Source organism: Pteropus alecto, unplaced genomic scaffold (genome assembly GCF_000325575.1).
Source record: "Pteropus alecto unplaced genomic scaffold, ASM32557v1 scaffold39, whole genome shotgun sequence".
Lineage (NCBI taxonomy): Eukaryota > Metazoa > Chordata > Mammalia > Chiroptera > Pteropodidae > Pteropus > Pteropus alecto.
In genome coordinates this window covers 13621321-13634558 of record NW_006443568.1, presented here as the reverse complement: position 1 = coordinate 13634558, position 13238 = coordinate 13621321, and the positions used below count along the sequence as shown (strand labels likewise).

General features: G+C 48.9%; 1 protein-coding gene across 1 annotated transcript in view; it reads left to right on the top strand.

The window, feature by feature from the left end:
• Positions 1-12907: 12907 nt before the first annotated feature.
• UBXN10 (UBX domain protein 10) overlaps positions 12908-13238 on the top strand; it is an 834-nt gene continuing 503 nt past the window's right edge. The window contains exon 1 of the mRNA XM_006924490.1: positions 12908-13238. This exon is cut by the window's right edge and continues 503 nt beyond it. Within this exon, the coding sequence (XP_006924552.1) occupies positions 12908-13238 (331 nt within the window).

The following is a 13238-nucleotide window of genomic DNA, read 5'->3' as shown; positions in this document are numbered from 1 at the left end:
AAAATTAAAAAAAAAACATAAACTTGAAGAAGAAAAATGGAGACAGAGGGTTTTGGGAAATTTTCCCAGGAACCTTCCCATCTCATACTGTGGTTTTAGATGTCTTGTCACAAAGCACCAAAGAGGGGCCAAAGCCTGGGTGTGGTCACTGCTGCCCAAGCAGCCCCTGGGGAGAGGGTGGGACCACACTTGGGTGTTGGTCTTCGGGGTACATCACGGGGGCAGAAATGGTCCTTCCTGCTTATGGGTCCCCCACACCACGATCTTGAAAACTGTAAATTCTACCACAGACTAAGACAACATGGGAACCACATTTTTGACATTTGACTTAGGGACCCAAAAGTTAGTGCTCCACAGCTGAAACAGGTTAAAAAATGAATTTGGACAAATATCTATGCAACTAATCAAACCAAAGAGTCAAAGAGTTTTCCGACATAACTGACACTGTTTCCTAGTACATTCTTTTCACTTTGCAGAGGTATGCAATCCGATCTCCTGGTAGCCACGACTTACAATTACCAATTATTCACCAATAAGTCACCTTTTTGACTGGAAATAAAATTGTTCCTAAGTTAGCTAGATATATGTCTGTGTTTTTGTTCTGGACTCCATGTGACTTTAAATAAAAGCAGTTGGCATCCACGTGAAAGACTCCTGAAGGGGATGTACGTGCTAAAAATGAGTCCAATGTCCACTTTCTTAGCAAATGGTTTCAACCTTTGGTTTCCCTAGAAATTTTGTGAGATCCCAACACTGGGAACAGACCATTTTGCAGAAGAAACAGAAGCAGGAGGACTTTGGTGGGATCCCGCTCCACTCTAGATTCGCTTTGGAGTGACATCCGACTTCCCCTCTCTCTATGCCCCTCAGGCGGGTCCACCCCAAAGATACAGACACACAGACAGGAGGACGGCACCTTAGAGCTCCTCTAGCTGCTCACTACTCACAGCAGGAGGCGAAGACCGCGAGAACGCCAATGACCTTCATTCCCAAAGAGACCAGAGGGTCGTGGTGTCACGAACACAGTTTCCTCTGCTCTCAAAGGGTCTGCCAGTTGAACTCCTGTTCGGGGAGGAAATGACCAAAATGAGGAGGAGAGTCCACGTGGGTACAAAACCCCAGGCCTTCAAAAGCCCTCAGTGAAAGGCTCAGCGCAAAGCGATCATTTTTCAGACCTCATTATCTCTGAATATGATACTCTTTCTGGTATTTAGAGCTAAATATAAAGATAAAAAGGCTTCAGTTGTTTGAAAAGCGTACGTGTTTTTCTTTTTTTTAAAATTTCTTCTTTGAGGACACTATCCCTTCATCTTCTTCTTTTGAGGAGTCAGGATTTCCTCTCTTCCCAAATTTTAAAGGTATAAATGTGGTTCGGAATGGAAATTCAGTGCAGGAAAATCAATCCCAATTTGCACGGTAGCTCCGCCCACCATGTTCTCCTTCCTGGAGGCCCAGGTATCTCATTCATAAACTTGGCCTTTCCATTTCCTCTCCTTAAAGTGAGACTAAAAATACCTATCAGTCATTTCTCATATTCGTTAAGAAGTTACTAAATGCCTATTCACAGTGGCCATGACATGGAAGCAACCAAAGTGTCCCATGATAGATGACTGGCTAAAGAAGCTGTGGCAATACATACAATGGAATATTACTCTGCCTTAAGAATAGATGAAATACTGCCATTTGTGACAACATGGATGGACCTCAAGATGATCATGCTAAGCGAAATAAGCCAGACAGAAAAAGTTGAAAATCACATGATATCACTTATATAAACCTAAAAGCAACAAATGAACAGGACAAACAAACAGAGACTCATGGACATGGACTATAGACTAGTGGTTACTAGTGGGGTGGCGGGGGGGAGGTACACGGTGTAAAGGGGGTCAAATATAAAGTTTGCGGGGAGAGTGAAGTGGGTAAAGGGGATCAAATATATAGTAGCTGAAGGAAACTGGACTTTGGGTGGTAAACACACAATAGGATATACAGATGTCAAATAATGATGTACACCTGAAAATTATATAATTGTATTAACCAATGTTATCCCAATAAACTTAATTTTAAAAAAAGAAAGAAAGAAAGTAATAAATGCCGGAAGCTGCGTTCTCTAAAGGTTTCATGGATATTCCATTATTTAATCCTCAGAAAAACCTGAGAGGCTCTATTATCATTTTAGAGATGGAGAAACTGAGGTCCATAGAGTTTGAACAACTTTCTTGTTCTCACATAGCTCCCTACTACACAGGCTTGTGGGGACCCACTGAAATAATGGATGTAAAAGGGCTTTGTCCTCTAAAACGCTGTAACAGGTAAACACGCCCTTCCTGTTCCCATTAGCAATGGTAATGGCACACTTCCCACAGGACTACGGAGGAGGATGTGGGCTCAGTGTCCCACAGTCATCATGGTGAGCAGTCACCAACGCTCTTTAAATTACAAGTGGTCTTTATACGCCCATAAAAACTCAGGCTAAATCTGATAACGTCAGGACCTGGAGTATGAACAATAGCTCGGTTGAGCCTAGAAGATTTGGCAGGTAAGGGCTTTGGCTAGAGTTACACTCCGTGGCAAAGTTTCCCAGGAAAACTTCTAAATGGGGGTCCTGATACAGACGGCTGGGAGAATCAGTCAGGCGCCTTTGCGATTTTTGCCCTCTTTGGCAAAATTCTGGTGGATGCTGCGAGGCTGGGCCCTGACCAGGCCTGGTCCCAGCCAGCCTTCATTTCAAATGCTGCGCAGTTGTTTCTAAATTAGGTTCCATCTCTACAAGCTGGCTTCCTTTCTCGCTTTGAGTCTGAAAAAAATAATTGTGTGATGGTTTAGTCCACGAGGAAGAGACTCATATCTTTCAAATGAGCTGGTGACGGCACTTGGGAGAGACAAAGGGGCCTGGTTGCGTTACCGGTAATGAAATGGCACGGATTCTTACGAAGCATCAACTATGTGCAATTCTAGTGAGACAAGATTCTGGCCCAAAGAAGGCTTCCGAGTCGGCTGGAGTGGCCACACGAGTAAATACAGAGCAAATATAGACCAAAAGCCCCAAGCGGGCAGAAACTCTACATGGGGGCCTCCATTGTTTCTGGAATGCATAGCACAATCTTCAGCAGGTCCCCTCTTCAGAATTTGGAACCTGCTCCTGATCCTCTCACTCACTGAGAAATGCCTCCGCTGCAGGGAACTGTCTGGTCCAAGGTTATGGCCCCTCCTGGTGATGGGGGTAGGAGTAGCCCCTAGCCAATGACTAGCTGAGGCGATGATTTAAAGGGCCATCTCTTGTCTCCTTCAGGACAGTTCTGAAAAGCCATGTCAGCCCCAGAACTCCCTGGATGACCAGCTGAGGACTTAGAAACTCTCTATATGTCAACTTCTCCCTCTGAGGGTCAGCTTCTCCCTCTATGGTCAGTGTCTCCCTCTGAGGGTCAGCTTCTCCCTCTCCCCAATCTTGCCTTACTCACTTTCTGACAGATGTCTCCTGAAAGCCTTCCTGCATGCACCTCTCCATCTCAGAGTCTGTGTCCACGGAGGGGAACCTAAGCCCAGGTAGAGTGAAGAGCATTGCTCTAAATGCCTTTGAGTTTAGAGGAAGAAGCAATGAACTCACTTCCAGTCATCTGTGAGTCACTGAGCTAAGAGCTGTACCTACCCAAAACACAGCTAAGAAAACAAAGCAAAAATGACCTGAGCATCCAAGCAGATGTCACAAGGCTATTATTTTGGACATAGTTCTAGCAAGGTATCCTTTTCTCAGACCCAGAGCTGAACAGGAATTAAGCTCGAATGGCTGCTCTTAGTAGGAAGGCAAACAAGGGGGAGAAATAATTAAATCTAAGCCTGACCAAGCCTGTGAACCTGGGGCCATTGAGTGTAGTGGCAGATGGCGCTAGCTACATCCACGGTATTGTACCTGGAGCACAATTATTGACTTTGTGTTGCCAAGAAAAAGTTGCATTTTGCAAGAGACTGCACAGGTGAAGAGCAAATAACTCTGGATTCTTTCTCAGAGAAGAGGGTGGGAGCGGGGATCCGCCACTTCCTGACAGAGCCATTTACGCTACCTGAACCTTCACTTCTTCATCTGTAAGGTGGAGACAATGACCCTGCCCCGCCCCCACCCCCGGAGTGCCGGCCAGATTCAACAAGCTCTTGAAGGTGAAAGCACTTGGTCAATGGTAGTCAAGGTCAATTGCTGTGTTTGATATGTTCTGCTTAAGGAGACCAGGAAGTAGACAACATTTTTTTTTTTTTAACTTTTTTCCAATAAAATGGGGGAAATAATTAAAGAACTGTAGTACTTCAAGGAGTAAGTTTTCATTATCCAAAACTTCCTCTGCAGGTCTCCTCGTTAAGCTGATTCATCAGGAGGCATGACTAACGGTGCCAGCCCGTTGGCTTCTCTACCTGAGCATCCACCACTTCACCTTCTGCTTTAAGATTATCCTTGATCTTAATCGACACATGTAATGAGATCGAGGACAGACAGAGTAAGACACTGGGTAGTGACTCCGAAATCTAGAAGTGGCTAGTTCAAAAAGAGACCAAATGCTCTTTGGGGACAAGTTGCTAAGAAACCAAAGCTCCTGTCTTTAGCCCAGCCCCTGGATGAGGTCATTTAGACTTCAAGCCAGATAGCTTTGGGGGCACCGATTGGCAGCTTGCTGGATCTCTCAGTAGACAACCCAGCTGTGGAACCAGCATCGTTATCATCATTAATTTAATTCTCATTTGCCGAACAGCTCATAACCTACTGAAGGAGATGTGCACTGTGAGATGAAAACAATATGAGAAAGAGCATTGACCCTCACCAAGCGTGCACCACGTGCCACGCACCGCGCTAAGCCACTCTCTCATTTCACAGTCACAGCAATCCCATGCTGATCTTCTCCATTCTATAGATGTGGAAACTGAGGTCTAGAGAAGTCAAGTCGGTTACCTAAGGTCCCCAGCTAGCAAGTGGTGGAGGCAGGGTTCAAACTCAAGCCTTGACTCCAGAGGCTCTGCTTATAACTCCTACCACTGGTGCAATCGGCAGGCCCAGATAAAGCGCCATGCGGGAACGCTGGGTGGGAGTGGGGCTCTGGCGCGGAGTGGGCTTCGGAATCAGCGGGACTGGGGTTTTCAAACTGCTCTGTCGAGGGCCCTGAGGCTCCGTTGTTTTCTAATGCTGTCTCTGCGGAGGAGAGCCATGACATCAGAGGCGCTGATCTAGTGAGGGTATACGGTGCCAAGTCAGTTGGGCAGGTTCCACTGGACCAAAAGGGACCCGAGAAAAGGTGTTCTGGAAAGACCTTCATGAAAGAGGTGACTTTGAAGATGGGCCTTGAAGAATCAGTAAATTTGGATTACCTTCAAGGAAGGGAGCAGGGTGGAGTAGGCATGAGCAAAGACCCTGGAGATGAAAAATCTGAGGGCCCATTCAAGAAACAAGTTGGCTGCAGCCCAGGGAGAAAGCTGGGGAGTAGAGGGAACCATGGCTAGTAAGGATGGTGAGTCTACCTGTGGGCTGGCATGGCAGTGACCTCTGGCCACATCACTGAGAACCCACTTTGCATGTGCGCATTACAAGGTTTGTCCTTTGCAGACAGCAGAGTCAGCTCTCTCTTTAAAGAGCAGGTGGGCACAGCCATTGACTGGCCAACTGCCTTTCCTTCCCTCCAGTCTCCCGCTCATTTCGTGCTGTGCATTACATGACACCAGGGAGCAAAAGGCACATACCGATGAATATTAACTAGACCCTGGGGGCAAGCACCATTTCACCGCATGCCTGCATGGGGACACACACGCGCGCACGCGTGCGCGCACACACGCACAAAGGGGGTGAGAAACCAATTTGATTTTCCAAAAGATTGCATAATTCTTAGGTGATATTAAAATAGCTGATGAAGAATCCACTTTAATCTTTTTCGGGTGGGCGTTGAAGGGCTGAAGAGCATTGCTTAGTTATTTCTGACAGAATCATTTACAAGAATAAGCCACCAGCACAAAGTTGCAAACCCATCAGCTCCTAAAACTGCCACCTCCTGCACCTTCTCGGTGCCTCAGATGCCTCCCTGGATGTCCAGGAGGCCTGCTCAGCCCAGGCTCTCACCAGCAGCTCCCCAGAGCAAACACTTCCTTCATGAGATAGACAAAGACACCACTGCTGAAAAGATCACCACCTTTGCAGACCCCAAAAAACTTCCTATGGGTGCCAATCACTTGGCACATAATCGTGTCCAGCCTGTGCCTGCTCTTTCACACTAGGCTCATACTGTATTGAAAACAATCTGATTTGTAACACTTTATGGGTATGTGAGGTATCTTCTTGAACAAACTGTGAACATCTTGAGGAGGCTTGAGTCACCGTTCATACTGTAACTTGTTCCATGATTCTGGGATAGACAAGATAGCAACTGTTTTGCTGCAAGGCTAGGTAATAAATCCTAATTTTTTCTAGTGATAATAAAGTTCTCGAATGTCCACTAACATTATCTTCTAATAACATAGTTGCTAAATTATCCATCTGCATATTCCAAGAGTCTAGAATAGTGCCTAGCAGACAATAGTCCAGGACCCCTTCTGACATTATCTTAATTCCACTGTGGAAGAAAGACTTTATCAATTAAATTGGGTTCTGAAGGATAAGTGAGCATTAGGTAAAGGAAGGGGAGGAGGGGTTGGGGGGTTAGAGAAGAATCTTCCAGGCAGAGGGAACAGCAGGAGCAAAGGCCTGGAGTATGTGTGCCCGTGTGGCCCTGTGGCAGAGAACGAATGGGTCCCTTTGCATTAGGACAGGATACAGGAGGGATACAGGAGGGATACAGGAAAGCAGGGAGACAAAAGCAGACAGGTTTGTAGGTCTGATGGCACAAAGCCGAGAACATTTCCACATGACAGCTTCTATTTTCTCTCTAAAGAGAGAAGTTTACCTTCTGAGTAGGAAGAGGGAGGGGAAGAGGTGGGAAATTTCAGCAGAGAGGACAAGGTTTGAAATAGCCCCTGAGCAGAAAGGACTGAGCTAGAGAAAATGGAAGGATTTCTGAGTAGGGTTTAGGGTCCAACCAAAGACTACACATTTCCATTACATCATCGTAATGTGGCTGGTCAAGATTTCTTCAGTACCTGGGTGTCAACGGACTGACTGGGGTTTCACTAAGTAGGAGCGATGGAGAGAGAGCAGGACAAAGGTATGGAGAGGACTCTTGCAAGAAAATGGCTCAAGTAATGGACCAGGGTTTCTGCAGGATCAGGAAGAAGCAGGTTGCTAGGCAGGGAGAAAGCAGACAGGCCACGGGCTGGAGTCTCAAGATGTTCAAAGACAAGTGTGGTAGAAGTGACTGGAGTTGCTGGAAGTGCAAGACGTTTTGGTCAGACGGGGCCAAGCAGGTGCAGATGCAATTGATGTCAAGGTTCCGGATGTGGCTGGAGAGTGGGGGGCAGATGTGGAAACGAGGAGGTCGAGGACCTGGTGTTGAAAGAGTTGCACTGAGGACAGATAAGACAGACAAGTCTCCAACTCAAAGAAATGCCTAAAAGCAGCCACTCAGATTCCCAGAAATCAGTCAGTCCAGCAGCTTCATCTGAAAACCAGGTGCACTGACAAGGTCACCACCTGACCCAAGGTCACAAAGCTGGCTTAGGGTAGGCAGACTCCCTCCCGCCTCCCGCCCCGTCCCTCCCCATCCCCCGCCCCCATCCCCCCTCCCAGGATTCTTTTCCTCCAGGACATCCTCTCCCCTAGGCGATGGGGAACCAGGCAAGAGAGGAGAGGAAGAGGAAGAGAGAAGAAAAGGAGGCAGGTGAAGCCAGGCCAGGTGCCAGGTTGCATGCCCAGCCTCTGCCCCGAGTCCAGGCCCCCACCCTACCCCACCCCACCAGACCAGGCCCATTCCGCCCAGACCCGCCAGACCGGAAGCACGTGGCCCCCCACCCGCGCGGTTGCCCGGGAAACCAGGACTGTTTACCAGTGGACTGAGCCGGGGCGACAGCGGCGGATGGAGCAGAGCAGCGAGGTGAGCACCGCTGGGCAGCCAGACCCCCAAGGGGGCCCTGCGGGCCTGCTCACCGCCACCCACAGCAGAAAGGGACCGGGAAAGGCCAGACCTGAGGCCTCGGGTAGTATTCCCCCGGGGCGGGTCTCCCCAGACCTGCACGGGGCAAACCCCAGGAGACAGGAGAGGGGCCCTGAGAGTAGTGGCTACTCCCCCGGGGCAGAGCCAGCCTGGCCAGAGCTCACCGTCGCTGGAATTGGACAACTCCCGGACTCTGCGGAAGCCGAGGGACCTAGGAAACTGCTGGGCCATGCCCTCCTGGCTGGGCAGTACAGATGGGACACAGACCTACAGGGACAAAAGGACATCCCGTCAGTCACATGGAGAGACCGGAACCAGATCTGAGCCTCCCCCAGACCAGTGCTCTTTCACCCAAGTCGACTCTCACTTTCTAGACGCTCTTTCTTGCCCCTCCCCCAAATCCCTCCTTCTGCGCTTAAGCTTACTTCATTCTAGAGCTGTCGGTAGTAGGAATAACTGAGCCATCCCCCCTCCGCCTACCCAGTCCCCTTGGAATCATCCCCATTTCCTTCTCCAAACCTCTGATCACTTGGTCGCTTGTGGTCCAGTCTCTCCACTCCCCTGAAACGGGGCACTCTGCATAGGACAGTGTATTCTAATCATTAGTCCTGGTTAGAACTGGGAATGGTACCAACATTTTCTCATTCTCAGGCCACCTACCATCTCCTGCTGGTTCTTCTGAAAGCCTCAGGGGAGGGGTGGCGATTGGTAGAGGGTGATATTAACTGATAAAATGTTTTTAAAAGCCCAATTCGAATGTATGCATCCTCGGTACATACCAGCAGATGGTACGGGGGTGGTTATATTTTATTGCGTTTATGTAGTTTTCGATTTGGGTTTGCGAGGGAAACGGTGGCCTGACCCTGTGGTGGGAGGTGGGCACCCTTGGAAAGTAAGAACATGGCTTTAGCTTCTGTCAGATTTTCCTCTTTTCTGGTTGACTTGGTGATTAATCTGAAGGAATGAGCACCTGCCCTTTTGGCAACTCGGTGGAAACAGTTCTCCGTGTTTGTTTCCTGACTCCAGCAGGCCTCTGGGCTACGGCTTTTATGTTTAAGTAAACAGGCCACTTGCCCATTCAGCTGGCAGCTTGATGCATGCCTACGCCTAGATCTTGTCAAATCACTTTGCGGTTGAGAGTCTGCCAGGCCTAGAGGTGCTGGAATGAGCTGAGCAGAGATAATGATGGGTGCTGCAGAAGGCTTCCTGGACTGAGGGGGGCGGGCAGAGTTCAGGACTCAAGGTGTGAATATAAAGGCACAAAGTTGGCCCAGGTCCCCAAACACCTGTTTTTCCCGCATCCCCTCCCCATGTGCTAGATACCGGGGAGAGTTGGTATTCCTGCCATGTGCCAGATGGTCCCAGCATTCGGGAGGAGGCAGTGGGTTATGAAAGCAGGTTCGATGGAATGGTTTTACCTGAAGGAGGTGTTAGTCTCTAAATAACCATGAGTGGGCTTATAGGAATTAGTCATAATTGAGGTTTTTCTCTGAGATAGCTCACAGTCATGTTATCTTATGACCAGGATGTCTTGACTATGACACCCCCTGAACATGGATAATTATATAGTACCAAAAGGTATAGAAAGTGCATGCACATACTCAAGTTTTACTGTTAAAAATAATCCAGCAGGGAGCCTGGGCGACTTTTCTCCTCCAAGTTGTTAAGGAAGAGGTTTCTAAGTTACCAAACTTGCTGACAGTTAAACCTTCCCGAGGCATGTGTGGGAGTTGGAAGCCAAGTCTGTGATAATTCTGTAGAAGCTGTGGCAAATTAATAGCCATGCTGCAGGGAGGGTGGGGGGTGGGCAAGGAGGGGGAGCCGCTTTAACTGTTGAGCTTATCCTTGGCGGAACAGTTGGACAATTATGACCCTCCTCCTGCCATCTTGAGTTAGAGTGCAGAGCTGCTTAATTACAACGGAAAGCTTTAGAACCAAACTAAAGCGGGGGGGGGGGGGGAAGGTGCATATTTTTCACAGTTGATCAGAAAATAGATTAAATTAACAGGAGGTGGGGAGGTTTGGTTTGTTGGGTTTTTTTTTTTTTTTATGCCAAGGAGAAGGCTTCTGAACTCCCAGCCGCCAGATTGAGTGTGAACGGGAAGCATAGAAGGACACAGTCTGTGAGTGGAATGGAGCAAACACGGGGGCCTTTCGGAAAGAGAAGGTAGCTTTGTTCGAGATTTTGACCTAGGACTTCGGGAAGATACGGGGATATCGTGTTTTGTTCGGTTGTGGTTTTAGTGGCCAGGAAGGAACCCCCCCCTCAAATTAGACAGTCATGGTGATAGACACAGAATAGCAAAGCTAAGGGGCTTGAGTTGCATTCTTTAGGACTGTGTGGTGATGTGACTTGGAGTAAGATTAAAGTGTGGAATTAGAAGGGATTTATTAGAAGGCATTTATTTCATGTTTCGAGGCGATTTCAGTAGGCAGTAGCTCGTTGGAATCGACTTTCTGGCATTTCTGTGCAGTGGGCGGGGTAGGCACGAGTCCTGTGATCCGCTGGTTAGGGTTGACTAGGGGTAGAACCCATGTCCCAAGGGCGCCCTGGGGAAGAACTCCGAAGCAACACGTAAGGCTTTGGACCTCAAATAATGAAAATACTAAACAAACAAAACCAAAAACAGAAGCCAAAAAACCCTCCCCATTGAATGAAGCCCTTATTACACACCAAGCCTGGTGCTTACGGCCTGACCTACGTTATTTCATATTACGATCCTCACGTGACAGATAAAGAGACTGATGCTCAGAGGTATTTAAACAATGTCTGCAGGCATATATAGCTAATTCTATAGATGAGGAAGGTGGCATACCAGAAAGGTGGAGTGATCGCCCTAAGGCCACATAGCTAGCTGGCAGCAGAGCCTGAACTAGAACCTAGCTAGGTCTTATGACAGCGGGGCCTGTGTCCTTTACACCCAAACATGTCACTTCTTGGGGATCGTGAGGCACTAGGAAGTTCCCAGAGGGCTGGGAGAGACCTGATCAGCAGTCATGGTGCCGGTCAGAATTCAGAGGGTGACAGGGAACCCAAGACATTGCAGTGTCCTGGGAAGATGTAAGCGGGGACCAGGAGGAGGAAATGGCGGTAACCGCGTTGGCGAAGGGGCCTCCAAGATGGTGAGGAAAGCAGAGAAGACCTGATCTGGCAGTTGCGGGCCTGCACAGAGACATGCCCACGCCTCCCGCCATGCTTCAGAACTCTGCTTCTGTGTGATTTCACAAGCACCCATGAGCACCCCAGGAGAGAGAGAGGAATACAGAAGCCCCCGAAGTGTTTACAAGGCAGCTGGGAAAACAGAAACACAAACAGTAGGAGACAGAAGGTGGTAAGTGTTGGGGGAGACACCCAGCCTGGTCCTCAAAACAAGACTGGTGTCACCCACCTGGGTTCTATTCCAGGCTCTGCCGTTAGCTGGCTGTGTGACCATGGGGCTCACATGTCTATAGAATTAGCATGTCCCCAGAGTCCCCCTTGGAGTTGGTCTGGGACAGAGTTTGGTAAACGGTGGCCCACGAGCCAAATCTGGCCCACGACCATGTTTTCGTGTGGCTCGATAGCTAAGAATAGCTCTTACACTTTTAAATGGTTGGTGGGAGAGAATCGAAAGACTATTTTGTGCCACATGAAAATTGTATGCAATTCGAATTTCCGTGTCCATAAATGAAGTGTTATTGGAACACGAGTACACCTGATCATTTACATACTGTCTGTGTTGGCTTTCGCACCGGAAGAGCAGAGTTGAGTAGTTGTGACGGACCACGTGGCCGGCAAAGCTGAAACTATATGCTGTCTGGCCATTTGCAGAGAAGGTTTGCAACCGCTGGTCTAGGACCTGAGGTCCTCCCCGTGCGTGCTGGCCAATGGGCAGATAGCAATGGAGCCTCCCGCTCCTGTGCCTCCACCTCTGGTGACAAAGTTAGGGCAGTGGAGGGATGCGGCATTAAGTGATCTGCGCAGAGCCCCCTAAACAAGGTTAAATGAAAAGACGGTAAGAAGGAAAATGAAGTAAGGGCAAGCTCTGGGCAGATGGGGAAAGAGAACAGCAAGGACTGGAGGAGAAATGGAAATGGGGGCCACAGAGGGTGGCTCTTTCCGTGGTGAACCCTGGATCGGAGCCAACGGCTGTCCCCTGTTTCAGCAAACCTTCTCAACGGAGTGCAGAGAGAAGTTTGTTGGTCTGCCACTCAGCTCCTGAGGGAAGCCACGCCTGGTTTCCCTGTGTGCTAACTTCCCTCCTTTGAGCAAAGGCAGCCCCTGGTAATGCTGTTTGGCGTGTCATTTATGGCCGTTTTGTGCTCCGAACAGAGACCACATGGCTCCCAAAGCTGGAAATATTTACAGAAAAAGTTAGCCGACCGCTGCTCTGGACTGTAACATGGCTTGTTCCTTCTCATCGTTCTGGTCTCTCAGCTTAAAGGCACCCCTTCTCCCATCAAGAATAAGAATTAGTCCCCACCCTAGTCACCCTCTGATGCAATACTTTATTTTCTTCATAGTAGCTATTACCCTTTAAAAAAGATCGATTTCCTTGTGGGTTTAACACTTGTCTTTCCTCACTATAATAATGTAAGTGGACTTTGGTCCACTGATATAGTCCACTACCCGAAATGAATGAATGAATGAATGAATGAACGAACGAACGAACGAATGAACGAACGAATGAATTGCAGTTCATGTACCTCTCTAAATGTCAGAAATCCAGAGAGAAAGTTTCCCGGTCTCCCACTGTGGCTGGCTGGCTTCTCCTGGCACGCGGGGAGTGAATGGCTGAGATCCAGAAGTCCCAGGAAGCTTAATCCATGGCCTCCTCTCTTTCCTCCTGCTTCCTTAGGGGTCTTGAGAAGCAATGGCCACAGAAGCCCCTGTGAATATAGCCCCCAATGAATGCAGCACGGTTGTTGGCACGGCAGCTGACACCTTCATTTGGCAGCCAAACCCACTGAACATGCACGTCATAAGGCCCAAGTCCGCCAAGGGACGCACACGGCCAAGTCTGCGCAGACCCCAGGGCGCGGGGCTGTGCTCTCACCACACAGCGTCCTCCCCTGCTCCAGCCATCCCCTGCGAGTCGCCAGGCAGCCAGAAACCAGGAGCCTGCGCACCCAAAACTCCAAAGCAGGGAGCTCCCGATGAGGTCCCCGAGCTACTGCAGCAGGTGCCCATTGGGGCTTCCTCTT